This window comes from Aethalodelphis obliquidens, unplaced genomic scaffold (genome assembly GCF_003676395.1).
Source record: "Aethalodelphis obliquidens isolate GAN/ISIS:26980383/991018 unplaced genomic scaffold, ASM367639v1 scaffold81, whole genome shotgun sequence".
In the NCBI taxonomy this organism is placed as follows: domain Eukaryota; kingdom Metazoa; phylum Chordata; class Mammalia; order Artiodactyla; family Delphinidae; genus Aethalodelphis; species Aethalodelphis obliquidens.
In genome coordinates, this window is record NW_020838025.1 from 3,808,857 (window position 1) to 3,827,965 (window position 19,109).

The window sequence follows — 19,109 nt, forward strand, 5'->3', positions numbered from 1 at the left end:
AACATACGTGCAGTTGTACTTCCTGATTTTAAGCATTATCTATTGGCTTCCTACTATGGAAGATGATGGAATAGTCAGCTCTCCTTCACCTCCCACCAAGACGTTCTGTACTTAGATATTTCCTTTCTTCCTAACATATAGATTTTAATTCTGAATCTAGTATATGCTTATAGCAAGGTAAGACAGATAAGTAACCATGTCCTTGTTACTGGAAACCATGTCACTGTCCATGTAACAGATACGAAATAAAGGTAAAATCAGAGAAATTAATAAAAATCTTTAATGTTACATGGGAATGTTAGAGATAAACTGGAAATAGGAATATAAACTCCCATAGGAATGCACAACATGTGTACACACACATCTATTCACAGATATATATGTATCCCATGCATCCAGATAGGGCTTAGATGCCATGACATCCTAGTAGCAATGAGCACTTTCAGCATCCAGATCTTGCTTTCTAAATACCATTCCCCACTAGAGAGAAGTAGCGTTCCATAAAGAAGCGGCTGATTGCAGACCTGAGGCAGAAAAAGTACAAGATGAACCTGGGAGGCTTTCTGTGCCAAAAAAGAAGGAGGTGCTCTAAGTCAAATGGTGTCATGTCAAAGGATACAAAAGAGCTTCAAACATCTTCCAATGGCCACCTTTGGGACAACTGGAACACTAAAACGAACAACAAGTGTAACAGGTTGCAAAATGCTGAATGAAGGAATATCAGTAAGCCCATAACAATGACCAAAGATACATTTTTGTAAATAAGAACAAAAAAAGGAGAAACTCATTTATTAAAGAACTAAATGTGCAATGACAGCAATTCTTACTCTGAAAACTGATACTCAAAGGAAAAGAATTTAGCATTTATTCTGCCTTTTTTTTTTTAGAAAGAATTTTATGATTTATCACAGCTGATGAGGGAAAGCCCATTTTTACAGAAGAATGCCAACATCTAGCCATTCCCAGTGAAATAATGGTTTTGGACTCGGTTCATCAATGGATGCTACAACTTTCAGGTGAAAGGAATGGAACGGTTGCACGCGCCCAAGTAGTACCCATAGGTCCTGTTCCTTCTATTGGAGAGTGGTTTTTACTGGATATAGCCAGAGTTCCCTCACCAATTAAAACCTATTTTTCACGCCTAGGTGAAGCATGAATTTAAATTATGCTTATGCAAGCACATCTGTCCAGCCTTCAGGGTTATTTTCATAGTAAACAAGGCAGATATCTCCTTTATGACAAATAAGATACAAGGAACACGTGAAAACGTGGAGGCAATCTTGACTTGAAACTCAAAACTCGTCCCTGGAATCAAAAAAAGTATGCACCGTCTTCAAGGACCCGAACTGAATGTAAGCTGGCTGGCTCCGATAAGAAACCAGACTGTCAATTATGTGTTGAGCAGGGCTTATTTTTGCAGTCCAAATGGCTCAATGAATATGTCACAAATTAATTACCCACTGAGCAAGAAAGGGAGCTGTTTCTTCTACGTATTTTGGGGGCGATAAGGACGGTGATTCCAAGAGCACAGTCAACCAAGAAAAGTCTCTCGCCCACCCCAAAGGCCCAACCCAACAAAGCCTCAGGGGTACAGAGGAAACAACTGGGGGTAAACAGAGCAGTTCCCTGGGCAGTTTAACCACGAAGCATTTTAAGCTTCTTCTAATCTGTTTCCCCAAAAAAGCCCTCATGCCCATGATATGACTTGTCACTCTTCACCATATTGAACACCCAACAATTCCTAGCCAGAATTAGAGCTGCTCATCTTGCAAGCAGTTTCGCCTGGCTCTCGTCTCTCTGGCACCCTGGGCTTTGCTATGCTTTGCCTGCTCCCCGTGGCACCCGCGAGCACAGGAGTTCTGGCTCCTCTGATGCTGCCCACAGCCCCCAAGTCCTGCAGCCTGTTCCCTGCCCGCACCTTTCTCCCTAGCGATGCTCCTTGCCTCCCGGGGCCAGACCTACAACATGCACATGCCCCCGTCAACCATCACAGTGGGGAGGAAAGAGCAGACATCTCCTAGTAGGTCCACTCTGTGTGTGCCAGCTAGTGACTTAACTTCTGAGGCGTGGGCCCCGCATACACGGAACGGAATAATAAAACCACGTTGTAATGATTCCAAATAATGTCTGTAAAGTTCCCAGCACAATGCCTGCAATCATTAGCGGAGACTGGCTCGTGATGACCGTAGTCCTAGTGCAGTTGTTGCATACTATTTATTAAAGGTCTATATTTACCGGCCACTTAGTGTGGTGGACACTGTTCTGAACGCTGCAGAGGTACTGACTCACTTCATCCTCAGAAGACACTGTCAGTTACGCCCATGGCACAGACAAGAAGCTGTGGGGGAGTGTGATGACAACAGTCATAGTAGTGAGAAGCCCTTCCAGGGCTCCCCACCATGCGGCTCTAGTGAACATGCCTCCCCACGGCCTTTCCGCACCGCCCCACGGGGACCTGACGCGCCAGACCAAAGTAAACCCTGGTGGTCCCACGTCAGACCGCCTGATGGCCCTACTCCCCCGCAGATGCCATTCCTCTGCCAGAAATGCCCTTCCCTGCACGACAGACCCCGACTCTGTCCTCCTAGGCAACGCTACTTCTTCCAAAACTGCCCTCAGACGGCGCTTCCTCTGCGACCTCCCCAGGCTTCCCAAGCCCCTTGGGGCTCCCTCCGCATTTTACACGCTTCGCTGTTTGCGCTTCCTTCCTCCTCTAATATCTGCAGTGTTTGGCTGTGTGCCCCCTCCCCCCACTTGTGAACACCGCGGGGCAGTGACCACATTCTCCCCTGCGTCCCCACCGACCAGCACAGCGCCCAGCACAGACTCCGGGGCCCGGTCTGGACGCACGAGCTAAGGGGCTCCGTTCCCCACCTGCACATCAGTGTCTTCATCTGTGAACTTCCTCCCAGGGCTCCTGAATGATAAATCAGACAACAGACAGAGAGCTGAGCCAGCACTCACTAAGAAAGGGGGAAGGCGGTACCACGGCACATCACAGCCACCCTGGTGGCCCTGGGGAGGGCTGTTCTCACACTAGCCCACAGGAAACACCGTCGTAGGGCCCAACGGCAAAAGGAGGAGGTATCCCCAAGGCTGGAAAGCTCATTTTCACAGGACGCGTCAGGAGCTGATTCAATCTAGGGCTGTCGGGTGCGCCAAAATCCCGCCCGCCGCAGTGAGGGTGGGTCCATAACTGCTCGAGGGACAGCCACTGTTACAGCGTTAGCAAGAATGGCATAACAGTACATACTAGAGTTATATGATGAACTCACATAACTCATGAACGGTAAGACTCCTCCTGACTGTTGGGGAAACTCCTACAAATAAACGTACAGGGTTCTGTGTTATTTACCATAGTCCCATTTCCAAATCTGTTCAAAGATTTTAATTATATAACTCTGTGTAAGTTTTACTTTTTTTTTATTTTTAAGTATTATCTAGCTTATTTTACTGACTGATTGGTTTTTATTTTTAAATTTTTTTTTTTTTTTTTTGGCTGTGACGCACGCCTTGCGGGATCTTAGTTCCCCGACCGGGGAGAACCCGGGCCCCAGCAGTGAGAGCACCGAGTCCTAACCACTGGACCACCAGGGAATTCCCTTAGCTAGCCCATTTTAAATGCTCTTCTCTGGTGAGCTCAAAACACTTAAGACAGTTAAATATTCTTGTTCTAAAAACAAAACTTCATTCAATTCCAAAAAATATTGGAAACCAAATATGTATCACGTCTGGTATTCCTTCCCTCGAGCCTCTTAACACTCATCTATTAGATGGCATTTTCTAAACATCATGTCCACCTATAACCTCTTATTTTTTCAGGTCTCATAAAGAGGGAGAATTAAAGTCTCTTCTTCCAAGCTTCCCTAATTCACCTCTGGTTTAAAATCTCTGCCCTGATGTTAGGATTTGTACAAGTCAATTATTTCTTTGCCCCCCCCCCCCCCCTTGAAACTACACATGCAACCTCACCCAGAAACCCAAGGCCCCTCTCGCCCCTCTCACTTTTGGGTACACACTGCACTAGGTACGTGTTTGCCCACTGCAAGCTCCCCAGGGCAGCAACTCACTTACTCTACATTTTCGATCTGTAACTCTGCATAATGACAGTGAAGATTTCTGTGTTGCTACATTTAAAGAATGTACACAACAGGCGTGCTTCCTTGTTACTGTTAGCCCACTGAACATTAGGAAAAACTCTCTTCAATAAAATCAAACAGCAGTGCTGTATAGCTCTGTTCCAACACTGAATGTGGGAACTGAAAATAAAACATATGTTTCTATTACAAAGGAATAAAGGCCATTTCTACTGAAAACACTTCACAAATCCTAAGAACGATCATCAAGACAATGGAAGCCATAAAACCAACGCCAGAAGAGGGTGACACTCAATAGTCAATCTTGCCCCAAATGTGCTGAATGGTTTCTAGAACATAGAAACTATTACTGCAAGTTAATCATCTGCAGTGTATGCAATTTAATGCAATTCAACACATATATATGTGTGTACTTGCTTGGCTGTAGAGCTTGCTTGGAGTGTGAAACTTGCTACATTATGGCCATGTCTACACAGTCAAATGTTTCCAAAGGCACTGTGTAATTTGCTTAAAGAAGCTGAAGAAGGTGCTGAAGACAAAGTAGTAAGTGAGAGATACCCGGTGTAACAGAATGACAGCAAACCAAGATCAGATATTTAAAACTGTGTGCTCTTTTCATACAGTATAAATAGTACACTACATTTGCATTTTTAAAACACATGTAAGAATATAGAAAGAGCAACTGGATATCTACCTAGTTAAATTACCTATTAATCACAAAGGATAAAACAGTAACTCTGCAGTGGAGAAACCTGATAGACACTACCTTACCCAAAAGCTCAAAGTTACCACCACTGGTACTGGGACAATGCCATGGGAGGTACCGAGACACTCACAGCATCACTTCTGTGATACTCCCACCAAAAGGGCTTCACAAGAATCTGATGATGAGCAACTGGATAAATACAAACCGAGGGACATTCTACAAAATAACTGGCCTGTCCCCCTCAAAAATGTCAAGGTCAAAAAAAGAAAAGCTGAAGACCATGGCAATTGAAGGCCACGTGGACCATGGACTGGATCAAGGTTGAGGAGACCCATGTCTGGAGAGACTAAGGACTTTGCTTTCAGTCACCCAGACACGTAGCACCAGAGCCAAGACGAGTACAGCCCAAAGCTCTTTCTGAGATGCTAGACCTAAAAGGTTAGGGGTGAGGTTCTAAAATTCACACAATTTTAAAATATTTTTAGCCTTAAGCATTTTTTAGGTCAAATCTTTTATACCGTACCCTGAGAAAAGGACAGTAGGCAATTGACCTTCATGGATTTAACATTCACACTTTTCTTTTTTCTTTTGCGGTACGCGGGCCTCTCACTGTTGTGGCCTCTCCCGTTGAGGAGCACAGGCTCCGGAAGCGCAGGCTCAGCGGCCATGGCTCACGGGCCCAGCCGCTCCGCGGCATGTGGGATCTTCCCAGACCGGGGCACGAACCCATGTCCCCTGCATCGGCAGGCGGACCCCCAACCACCGCGCACCAGGGAAGCCCTAACATTCACACTTTTTAATACTCAAGAATAATTATAGAGAGGGGAAAGATGGCGGAAGAGTAAGACACGGAGATCACCTTCCTCCCCACAGATACATCAGAAATACATCTATACGTGGAACAACTCCTACAGAACACCTACTGAACGCTGGCGGAAGCCCTCTGACCTCCCAAAAGGCAAGAAACCCCCTAGTCACCTGGGTAGGGCAAAAAAAAAAAAAAAGAAAAAATAGAGACAAAAGAATAGGGACGGGACCTGTACCAATGGGAGGAGCCGTGAAGTAGGAAAGGTTTCCACACACTAGGAAACCCCTTCATGGGCGGAGACTGCGGGTGGCGGAGGGGAGGGAGCTTCGGAGCCGTGGAGGAGAGCACAGCCACAGGGGTGCGGAGGGCAAAGCGGGGGGATTCCCGCACAGAGGATCGGTGCCGACCAGCACTCACCAGCCCGAGAGGCTTGTCTGCTCACCCGCCGGGGCGGGCGGGGCTGGGAGCTGAGGCTCAGGCTTCGGAGCGCCGGGAGAGGACTGGGGTTGGCGGCAGCCTGAAGGGGGTTAGTGCACCACGGCTAGCCGGGAGGGAGTCCGGGGAAAAGTCTGGAGCTGCCGAAGAGGCAAGAGACTTTTTTTTCCCTCTTTGTTTCCTGGTGCACGAGGAGAGGGGATTAACAGCGCTGCTTAAAGGAGCTCCAGAGACGGGCGCAAGCCCAGGCTAAAAGCGCGGACCCCAGACACGGGCATGAGACGCTAAGGCTGCTGTTGCTGCCACCAAGAAGCCTGTGTGCGAGCACACGTCACTCTCCACACCCCCCTTCCGGGGAGCCTGTGCAGCCCACCACTGCCAGGGTCCCGTGATCCAAGGACAACTCCCCCTGGGGAACGCACGGCGCGCCTCAGGCTGTGCAACGTCACACCGGCCTCTGCCGCCGCAGGCTTGGCCCGCACTCCGTGCCCCTCCCTCACCCCCGGCCTGAGTGAGCCAGAGCCCCTGAATCAGCGGCTCCTTTAACCCCGTCCTGTCTGAGCGAAGAACAGACGCCCTCCAGCGACCTACACGCAGAGGCGGGGCCAAATCCAAAGCTGAGCCCCGGGAGCTGTGAGAACAAAGAAGAGAAAGGGAAATCTCTCCCAGCAGCCTCAGGAGTAGCGGATTAAAGCTCCACAATCAATTTGATGTATCCTGCATCTGTGGAATACCTGAATAGAAAACGAATCATCCCAAATTGAGGAGGTGGACTTTGAGAGCAAGATTTATTATTTTTTCCCCTTTTCCTCTTTTTGTGTGTATGTGTATGCTTCTGCATGAGATTTTTGTCTGTATAGCTTTGCTTCCGCCATTTGTCCTAGGGTTCTATCCGTCCATTTTTTGTTGTTTTTCTTCTTTCTTAAAAAAATTTTTTCTTAATAATTATTTTTTATTTTAATAACTTTATTTTCTTTTATCCTCTTTCTTTCTTTCTACTTTTTGTCCCTTTTATTCTGAGCCCTGTGGATGAAAGGCTCTTGGTGCTGCAGCCAGGAGTCAGTGCTGTGCCTCTGAGGTGGGAGAGCCAAGTTCAGGACACTGGTCCACAGGAGACCTCCCAGCTCCACATAATATCAAACAGCGAAAATCTCTCAGAGATCTCAACACTAACACCCAGCTTCACTCAACGACCAGCAAGCTACAGTGCTGGACACCCTATGCCAAACAACTAGAAAGACAGGAACACAACCCCACCCATTAGCAGAGCGGCTGCCTAAAATCACAATAAGTCCACAAACACCCCAAAACACACCACTAGACGTGGACCTGCCCACCAGAAAGACAAGATGCAGCCTCATCCACCAGAACACAGGCACTAGTCCCCTCCACCAGGAAGCCTACACAACCCACTGAACCAACCTGAGCCACTGGGGACAGACACCAAAGACAATGGGAACTGCGAACCTGCGGCCTGCAAAAAGGAGACCCTAAACACAGTAAGATAAGTGCAATGAGAAGACAGAAAAACACACAGCAGATGAAGGAGCAAGATAAAAACCCACCAGACCTAACAAATGAAGAGGAAACAGGCAGTCTACCTGAAAAAGAATTCTACCTGAAAAAGAATAATAATAGTAAAGATGATCCAAAATCTTGGAAATGGAATAGAGAAAATGCAAGAAACATTTAACAAGGACCTGGAAGAACTAAAGATGAAACAAGCAACAATGAAAAACACAATAAGTGAAAATAAAAATACTCTAGAAGGGATCAATAGCAGAATAACTGAGGCAAAAGAACGGATAACTGACCTGGAAGATAAAATAGTGGAAATAACTACTGCAGAGCAGAATAAAGAAAAAAGAATGAAAAGAACTGAGGACAGTCTCAGAGACCTCTCGGACAACATTAAACGCACCAACATTCAAATTGTAGGGTTTCCAGAAGAAGAAGAGAAAAAGAAAGGGACTGAGAAAATATTTGAAGAGATTACAGTTGAAAACTTCCCTAATATGGGAAAGGAAATAGTTAATCAAGTCCAGGAAGCACAGAGAGTCCCATACAGGATAAGTCCAAGGAGAAACACTCCAAGACATGTATTATTCAAACTATCAAAAATTAAATACAAAGAAAACATATTAAAAGCAGCAAGGGAAAAACAACAAATAACACACAAGGGAATCCCCATAAAGTTAACAGCTGATCTTTCAGCAGAAACTCTGCAAGCCAGAAGGGAGTGGCAGGACATATTTAAAGTGATGAAGGGGAAAAACCTACAACCAAGATTACTCTACCCAGCAAGGATCTCATTCACATTTGATGGAGAAATTAAAACCTTTACAGACAAGCAAAAGCTGAGAGAGTTCAGCACCACCAAACCAGCTTTACAACAAATGGTAAAGGATCTTCTCTAGGCAAGAAACACAAGAGAAGGAAAAGACCTACAATAACGAACCCAAAACAATTAAGAAAATGGTAATTGGAACATACATATTGATAACTACCTCAATGTAAATGGATGAAATGCTCCAACCAAAAGACACAGACTGGCTGAATGGATACAAAAACAACACCCGTATATATGCTGTCTACAAGAGAACCACTTCAAACCTAGAGACACATACAGACTGAAAGTGAGGGGATGGAAAAAGATATTCCATGCAAATGGAAACCAAAAGAAAGCTGGAGTAGCAATTCTCATATGAGACAAAATAGCCTTTAAAATAAAGACTATTAGAAGAGACAAAGAAGGACACTACATAGTGATCAAGGGATCAATCCAAGAAGATATAACAATTGTAAATATTTATGCACCCAACATAGGAGCACCTCAATACATAAGGCAAATACTAACAGCCATAAAAGGGGAAATCGACAGTAACACATCCACAGTAGGGGACTTTAACACCCCACTTTCACCAATGGACAGATCATCCAAAATGAAATTAAATAAGGAAACACAAGCTTTAAATGATACATTAAACAAGATGGACTTAATTGATATTTATAGGACATTCCATCCAAAAACAACAGAATACATATTTTTCTCAAGTGCTCATGGAACATTCTCCAGGATAGATCATATCTTGGGTCACAAATCAAGCCTTCGTAAATTTAAAAAAATTGAAATTGTATCAAGTATCTTTTCCGACCACAACGCTATGAGACTAGATATCAATTACAGGAAAAGATCTGTAAAAAAATACAAACACATGGAGGCTAAACCATACACTACTTAATACCAAAGTGATCACTGAAGAAATCAAAGAGGAAATTAAAAACTACCTAGAAACAAATGACAATGGAGACACGATGACCCAAAACCTATGGCATGCAGCAAAAGTAGTTTGAAGAGGGGAGTTTATACCAATACAATCCTACCTTAAGAAACAGGAAATATCTCGAATAAACAACCTAAACTTGCACCTAAAGCAATCAGAGAAAGAAGAACCAAAAAACCCCAAAGTTAGCAGAAGAAATCATAAAGAAGAAATCATAAAGATCAGATCAGAAATAATTAAAAAAGAAATGAGGGAAACAATAGCAAAGATCAATATAACTAAGAGCTGGTTCTTTGAGAAGATAAACAAAATTGATAAACCATTAGCCAGACTCATCAAGAAAAAAAGGGAGAAGACTCAATAGAATTAGAAATGAAAAAGGAAAAGTAACAACTGACACTGCAGAAATACACAAGATCATGAGAGATTACTACAAGCAACTCTATGCCAATAAAATGGACAACCTGGAAGAAATGGACAAATGCTTAGAAATGTACCACCTGCCAAGACTGAATCAGGAAGAAATAGAAAATACGAACAGACCAATCACAAGCACTGAAATTGAAACTGTGATTAAAACTCTTCCAACAAACAAAAGCCCAGGACCAGATGGCTTCACAGGCGAATTCTATCAAACATTTAGAGAAGAGCTAACACCTATCCTTCTCAAACTCTTCCAAAATATAGAAGAGGGAGGAACACTCCCAAACTCATTCTGCAAGGCCACCATCACCCTGATACTAAAACCAGACAAGGATGTCACAAAGAAAGAAAACTACAGGCCAATATCACTGATGAACATAGATACAAAAATCCTCAACAAAATACTAGCAAACAGAATCCAACAACACATTAAAAGGATCATACACCATGATCAAGTGGGGTTTATTCCAGGAATGCAAGGATTCTTCAATATACTCAAATCAATCAATGTGAAACACCATATTAACAAACTGAAGGAGAAAAACCATATGGTCATCTCAATAGATGCAGAGAAAGCTTTCAACAAAATTCAACATCCGTTTATGATAAAAACCCTGCAGAAAGTAGGCATAGAGAGAACTTTCCTCAACATAATAAAGGCCATATATGAAAAACCCACAGCCAGCATCCTCCTCAATGGTGAAAAACTGAAAGCATTTCCACTAAGATCAGGAACAAGACAAGGTTGCCCACTCTCACCACTATTATTCAACATAGTTTTGGAAGTTTTAGCCCCAGCAATCAGAGAAGAAAAGGAAATAAAAGGAATCCAAATCGGAAAAGAAGAAGTAAAGCTGTCACTGTTTGCAGATGACATGACACTATACATAGAGAATCCTAAAGATGCTACCAGAAAACTACTAGAGCTAATCAATGAATTTGGTAACGTAGCAGGATACAAAATTAATGCACAGAAATCTCTGGCATTACTATTCACTAATGATGAAAAATCTGAAAGTGAAATCAAGAAAACACTCCCATTTACCAATGCAACAAAAAGAATAAAATACCTAGGAATAAACCTCCCTAAGGAGACAAAAGACCTCTATGCAGAAATTTATAAGACACTGATGAAAGAAATTAAAGATGATACAAATAGATGGAGAGATATACCATGTTCTTGGATTGGAAGAATCAACATTGTGAAAATGACTCTACTACCCAAAGCAATCTACAGATTCAATGTAATCCCTATCAAACTACCACTGGCATTTTTCACAGAACTAGAACAAAAAATTTCACAATTTGTATGGAAACACAAAAGACCCCGAATAGCCAAAGCACTCTTGAGAACGAAAAACAGAGCTGGAGGAATCAGGCTCCCTGACTTCAGACTATACTACTAAGCTACAGTAATCAAGACAGTATGGTACTGGCACAAAAACAGAAATATAGATCAATGGAACAGGATAGAAAGCCCAGAGATAAACCCACGCACATATGGTCACCTTATCTTTGATAAAGGAGGCAGGAATGTACAGTGGAGAAAGGACAGCCTCTTCAATAAGTGGTGCTGGGAAAACTGGACAGGTACGTGTCAAAGTATGAGATTAGAACACTCCCTAACACCATACACAAAAATAAGCTCAAAATGGATTAAAGACCTAAATGTAAGGCCAGAAACTATCAAACTCTTAGAGGAAAACATAGGCAGAACACTCTATGACATAGATCACAGCAAGATCCTTTTTGACCCACCTCCAGAGAAATGGAAATAAAAACAAAAATAAACAAATGGGACCTAATGAAACGTCAAAGCTTTTGCACAGCAAAGGAAACCATAAACAAGACCAAAAGACAACCCTCAGAATGGGAGAAAATATTTGCAAATGAAGCAACTGACAACGGATTAATCTCCAAAATTTACAAGCAGCTCATGCACCTCAAAAACAAAAAAACAACCCAATCCAAAAATGGGCAGAAGACCGAAATAGACATTTCTCCAAAGAAGATATACAGATTGCCAACAAACACATGAAAGAATGCTCAACATCACTAATCATTAGAGAAATGCAAATCAAAACTACAATGAGATATCATCTCACACCGGTCAGAATGGCCATCATAAAAAAACCTAGAAACAATAAATGCTGGAGAGGGTGTGGAGAAAAGGGAACACTCTTGCACTGCTGGTGGGAATGTGAATTGGTACAGCCACTATGGAGAACAGTATGGAGGTCCCTTAAAAAACTACAAATAGAACTACCATATGACCCAGCAATCCCACTACTGGGCATATACCCTGAGAAAACCAAAATTCAAAAACAGTCATGTACCAAAATGTTCATTGCAGCTCTATTTACAATAGCCCAGAGATGGAAACAACCTAAGTGTCCATCATCGGATGAATGGATAAAGAAGATGTGGCACATATATACAATGGAATATTACTCAGCCATAAAAAGAAACGAAATTGAGTTATCTGTAGTGAGGTGGATGGACCTAGAGTCTGTCGTACAGAGTGAAGTAAGTCAGAAAGAGAAAGACAAATACTGTATGCTAACACATATATATGGAATCTAAGAAAAAAAAATGTCATGAAGAACGTAGGGGTAAGACAGGAATAAAGACACAGACCTACTAGAGAATGGACTTGAGGATATGGGGAGGGGGAAGGGTAAGCTGTGACAAAGTGAGAGAGTGGCATGGACATATATACACTACCAAACGTAAAACAGATAGCTAGTGGGAAGTAGCCGCATAGCGCAGGTAGATCAGCTAAGTGGTTTGTGACCACCTAGAGGGGTGTGATAGGGAGGGTGGGTGGGAGGGAGACGCAAGAGGGAAAAGATATGGGAACATATGTATATGTATAACTGATTCACTTTATTATAAAGCAGAAACTAACACACCATTGTAAAGCAATTTTACTCCGATAAAGATGTATTAAAAAAAGAATAATCATAAAGACCATGTAATACTTTGTAAATAAACTGAGCCAAAAAATGGAATCGTGTGTTATGCGGCTTATGAAACAAGAGAAAACACAGCTAGTGGGTGAACCTAATCGACTATCTGTTGTGGGTGTGCAGATAATAGAAATTTGAGCTTGGCGGGGGGGTGGTTAGAAAATAATCCCCTCCCGAAACCAACTGATCACACTGGTAAGGAAATTAACAGCAAAAGTAATGAATCCAACAAGAAGTCCATGATGTTCTGAGCTAGACACTGGAGCTAGGCTTCCCTCCATTTGGTAGAGGAAATCATACAGTCCTGGTGATGCATTCATATCTGGGAGGCCTAAAAACTCTTAACTACGTGTTCTTCACAAATCGTGAGTGTCCATCAGACTTTCATTTGTCCTAAAATTGTTCACATTTCATTTGGCAGAATCATTCCTGCATGATCACCTTTTTTCACGACAGTTAAAATCAGATTAAATGGAATATCAAGGAAAACAGGAACAAGTTACCAAAAAATATGAAGAGCATCTAAGGAATGGAGAGTAGCCTCTCCGTTATAGCTAGCAATGCTGAAGGTTTCAAGGATTACAAATTGGAACAAATTAGAAAATGAGAAGAAAAAAAAATGCATGCACACATATGCACAAACATACACACAAACGCTTCAAGCCTAACTGTTCATGTATTTATCGTTAAAACTACTGAGCATCTTTTGTACGCCAGGTACTGTCCTAGGAGATGCAGCACGGAACAAATCTGACAAAGTATCTCATGAAGAATCAGTACAGCTCAGGGTCAGTAGAAATAGGCGATCAATCAATTAAAATATAATGAGATGGCATTAAGAGCTATGAAGAAAAATGAAGCAGGACGTGACGAGAAGGCTTTTCTTAGGAAGTGCCCTGTGAGCTAAGCCAGCAGTGGGGGAGAGGGCAGGCCAGGGGGCTATCCGGGGGCAAGAGGGAGAGTGGCAGCCACGGGTCAATGCCTGAGGTCACGATGTGCATACAGGCTGCTGGTGCGGGCTGAGGCACATGCCCGAGAGAGACAGGCGGTCGTGAGAGGATGCTGAGCACAGGCGGGAACCATGATGTATGTCCTAGCAGAATCACTCTGACCGCAAACTGGAAAGTTGTCATTACAGGGGCAAGAAGAGAAACAAGGTCCGCTGGAGGCCCTGCAATAAAAAGCACAGGCGAAGGTGGGGTTGCTGGTGCTTTGGGCCACGGTGGCAGCAGCGGGAGCAGGAATACCTTGTTGGATTCTGATTCGATTTTGAAAGTGAAGTTAACAGGATTGCTGAGGGAGTAAATGCAGAGTTTCGAGAGGAAGCGAAAAGCCCAGAATGACAATACGTCTTTCACACTTATTCGCCTGATGGCTATGTATAACATTTACTAAGGAGAAGTCTGAGGAAGGAACAAGTTTCGGGATGGTGAGAAATCAACTTTGATTTGATACACATTAGGTTTCGGATGCCTATTCGTCATCAAAGTAGAGGTGGCTAAGAAGCAACTAGATATCCAGGTTATGGGGAGAATTATTATTAAATGCAACAGATACACGGATAGATATAGACAGGTAGAGAGAACGAGATAAAGAAGAATTGCACATATGTGTCTGTATATGAAGGAAGGAAAGTTCAAGAAGGAAAACATGGACAAGGGAGAAAAGAAATTTATACACTGTATTGTATCTACTTCAGCACCATTTGAAAATACTGTAATGAGAACATAACTACTTTAGTAATAAAAAAGGGACACTTCTTTTGTTTCCCCCAATAAAATAATAAGCTGATGAAAAAATCAGACACGTAGTTAACACAAGACTACCGTGAAAAGAGACTCAGAGACAACCATTGTTAACTTTGTGGATTATTTCCTCTTTTTTTCTTGACATTTATATACAGACACTACACAGTTTTGTTTAAGTACAGTTCATTTTTGCTTGTTATTTTGACACACATGAGATAATGCTGAACTCAAAGGTGGCAGCCATGGAATCAGGCCATTTTTTGTTTTGAATGTCTGTGTTCATGCTTTTAGAATGTCCCCACTCTCCGGTTCGTGGAGGCCCCTTTACCATTCCCAAATGCACCACGCCCTGGGTGCCTCCTGGCAGTGGAAGACATTTGTGCTTTCCATCCTGCCCCTCAGAGCTTTGCAGTTGGGGGTCTGCCTTATAAAACCATAAGCACGTTTCCATGTCATAAAGAACTATTTGTAAACCTAATCTTTACATGGACTCTTTATACACAATTCTCTGTGCACAGTTCTAACGTAGCATCCAACCTTTTATCAAGCATGCTTCAGCACCGCCTCAAGGAGTCACTGTCTAGTCACCAAAAGAGCAGAAACTCTGACTGAAAGTAGTTTCCCTTCAGTTCATTCAACAAATACCTACCAGTGCGTGTGTCTGTGCACGTGCGTGTGCGTGTGTGTGTGAGAGACCGAGAGAGAGGATGACGCACACAAAATCTTAAAAGATGATTTCAGACAGAGAAACGTGCTGTGAATAAAATGACAACACATGAGAACATAACTGGGAGGAAGGTGAAAAAGAGAGAGAATGCTATTTAGCTGGGTGGGCAGGCAAAACCTACTGGGGAAATGACACTGAGCCAAAGCCTCGGTGAAGAGAAGGAGGCTGCAAATAGTCTAGAGAAGAGCAACTCAAGTACAGGGTGAAGAGGAAAGGCACAGGGGGGCCCAGGAAAGGAAGGAGTACACGTGTTGGAGGGGTGCGTGGCCGGAACATCGCAGCAAGAGGGGGTTAGACCACGGATGGAGCTGCAGGCAAGCATCTGGATCTTTAACGAAACTGATTTATTTGTAGTGAGGTGCATGGACCTAGAGTCTGTCATACAGAGTGATGTAAGTCAGAAGAGAAAAACAAATACCGTATGTTAACGCATATATACAGAATCTAAAAAAAAGTGGTTCTGAAGAACCTAGAGGCAGGACAGGAATAAAGACGCAGATGTAGAGAATGGACTTGAGGACACAGGGAGGGGGAAGGGTAAGCTGGGACGAACTGAGAGAGTGGCATGGACATATATACACTACCAAATGCAAAATAGACAGCTAGTGGGAAGCAGCCGCATAGCACAGGGAGATGAGCTCAGTGCTTTGTGACCAGCTAGAAGGGTGGGATAGGGAGGGTGGGAGGGAGACGCAGGAGGGAGGGGATATGGGGATATATGTATACATATAGCTGATTCACTTTGTTATACAGCAGAAACTAACACATCACTGTAAAGCAATTATACTCCAATAAAGATGTTAAAAAAATAAATACAAATAAAAAATTTAAACCTCCACCCCCCCCCCAAAAAAAAGAATGTGGACCTTTATTCTAATTGTAATGAGAAACTACTGTAAAGTTATAAACAAGGACACAATACGATCTGATTTAGGCTGAACAATCAGTGTGGCGGTTGTGGAGAGACCAGAACGTTAAGGAACAAAAATATAGGCAGGGAGACCAGTTAGGAGGCTGCCACTGTCACCAGCCGAGAGAGGGGATAGCTTGGAGCAGCATTTCAGGAACTGTGGTGGTGACGTGTTCAGACACAGGACCCGTTTTGGAGGTAAGAGCAACAGCACTTGCTGACTCAGGAACGAGGAATCTGTGCCTGGGTGAACAGAACCGGCACTCCATCCACACCTCAAGCGACTTTTACCTTCACTAATGGACCCTCGCGGGACTCACCTCTCTGGGATGGGTATGGAAGGTGCAGGCAACAAGTGTTTACAGGGTAACGTAAAATGCATCATACTGTCTCACTTACCCAAATTGGGATCAGTAGCCTGACGTTTCTTAATTTTCGCTTCAGAAATAGCAGAATAATAGGCACAAGTCATCTTGATCAGCCACGTTGCTCGAACCATTGGCACGGAATACTTAGCTAGATATGCAAAAACATCTTCTTTTTTACTAAGGATGGGAACCTAAAAAGAAATAATACATTTATAACAATCACATATTATGTTCATCGCTAGGCCAACCTAAAGAAAGGGGAAGCAAGAGAAAGAGACTCTAAGTTCCTGCGGGCTATGAAAAACTATATCCTTTTTTTAAATGGCACGTGTCACTTTAAAGAAAAATTTTAAGCGAATTTTAAGAAAAAAGAATCAAAACTGTTTAGCACATTGGCAACACAGTTTTATCAGTTGTGCTTTCTTATTTATAAAAACAAATTATTTTCAAACTCTCAGATGCTGAAAGCTACTCGTTGTATCAGCAAAATAGGGGAAAAAATCTCATGACAGTCCTCCAAGGAGTTTATATCTCAAAATTGGAAGGGACAGATAAAGTAAAAGCTATCCCCACTCTACATTTTATCAAAGAACATTTTGTATAAAGCTTTCTGATTGTAACATCTCATAAGCATAACAATTTCCAGAAAGCTTCTAAAAGTGCCTTTAGACCAAGATTTTACATAGAGGCTAAAATGATGGATCAGTGAATCTGCCTAATAAACACTGAGCTAGAAACAGCTGGGTAATTAATTCACGGGTTGAAAGTGGGCACTTGAGGCAGTTAATTATTTCTTCGAGGCCACAAAGGTACTATTTAGCAAATTAGTATCTCAATGTTCTGCTGAATGGCTTGAAAGAGTTAATCCAGTCTTCTAGAATTCCTCATAAATACCCTAGGAATAGCCCATTGATCTATACATAAGCTATCCGATTTACGAATACAGGGTAACGCAGCGGACAGAGAGGATGTTGGCTGCAATGCAGCAGGATGGGAAGAGTGAGATGGAGAAGCAGACCGTGCCCACCCCCGCCCCCAGCAATGAGCACCCCTGTGCTGCAGTCGTGGCCCCAGCCTGTGGTGGTTAAACCCATGACTCCCAGGCTCTTCATTTATGAACGAGATAATACCGACCCTGGCCACCTCACGGTGGCATGAGAAGGAGAAAGCAAAAGAATTACATGTATCAAAATTATAACAACTTTCATTTTGTTGCCAGTTCCAGTTTCAAGGATTTCTTCACGTCCCCCGATGTGTTCTCAAGCCATGGACCTGACTCTCTCCTAAGAGGATTCTGGAAACCCACAACCATGGACATCACTAGCCCTGGTCTCTATGCCCCGAAGTCTCGCTCGATCTTGTGTTGAAAATCAAAGCTTCAAACCGGCTAACCGATTCATGGAGCACGGCATTTTTCTCTTAGTTAGCCAATGGTTCGGCCGGTGGATTTTTCTGCATTATACATATGTTACAAACCTGATCATTCGCAGTCTTGGAACAAAGTGTGATCCCAGAATTTAAAAGTAAGTGTTTTTTGTTACCCAGCTCTTTAAAACAAGCTATTTCACCTGGTTCTTCCCAAAGAAACATCAAGCGGCTCCGGCGATACAGAAAAGCTGCCTGGCTGGACGCTGAGATGCAGTGTGTCCATATACTGCATTTTACGGGCAATGTAATAGACTTTTGATCGTGTACAGTTTCTACCTTGGTTGCTGACTTTAGAACGTAACCTCCCCCATGACAAAGGCGACTACACGGCACACCACATAACTATATAAAAGGGAGGTGAAAGCGACACAGGCTAAAGCTATAAAACCTCCTCTCTGTGGATCACGGTGATACATGTTACCTAGAAAACTTCCTGAAAATTTAGTTTACAAGGCACATCTTTCACGGAGCACGAGGCTCTGGGTTTACTGTCGTTTAGGCCAGGGACAAGAAAAGCACCGTCTTATACAGTCAGTTCCAGACCGGAGCTGCTGGTTTTCACTAGAACATACAGTAATGGTATCAGGGAGTTACATTTTAGCTGCCACGGTCAGGTTCCCTCTCAGCCAGACGTACCAGAAGACTATACATAAGATCAAGGCCTAAAAACCAGGCAAATGCAAAAAGTAAAGTTAGCATCTCCAAAGGAACATTACCAATAGCATCTTTATAGAAGCCTAAAGGATTTCTTCTTGAACAGCGTTTGACAAGAAGGCACGGCCGGGGATGGGGGCCGCATTCTGAGCATGTGAAATGTTTACACGAAGCAGCAAACAAAGCTGAGTCTTACAGGAACAGCATACGGCAAACCTCTAGCTCACTGTCCCTGCTGGCAGAGCCCTAAGAAAAAGGGTTGGCTCAAATCAAGGGCTTTCGCATTCAGAAGAACATATGTGAAGAAAGTTATTTAATTAAGGAAGAAGACACATTTTGATGGTTTTGTCACATTTACAGTTTGGGCCAACTCAGGAAGGAAAATATGTTTACACTGACTGAAGTATGACTTCCTACAGGGATGGATTCCATTTTCAGCCAAGAAACCATCTGACTTCAACTTGTAGCTGAACCCAGGCAATCACTGGGCAGCGGTCTGGTTTCTCAATCAAGGTGGAACTGCGTCTAAGTATCAGAAGAAAACGAAGACAC

The 19,109-nt window shown here is 43.1% G+C and overlaps 1 protein-coding gene across 1 annotated transcript in view; it reads right to left on the reverse strand.

The window, feature by feature from the left end:
* Window positions 1-19,109, reverse strand: part of MED12L (mediator complex subunit 12L) — a 330,647-nt gene that overhangs the window by 271,956 nt on the left and 39,582 nt on the right. Inside the window, exon 6 of the mRNA XM_027092812.1 lies at window positions 16,507-16,666. Coding sequence (XP_026948613.1) covers window positions 16,507-16,666 — 160 coding nt within the window. The remainder of the gene's footprint in view (window positions 1-16,506; window positions 16,667-19,109) is intronic.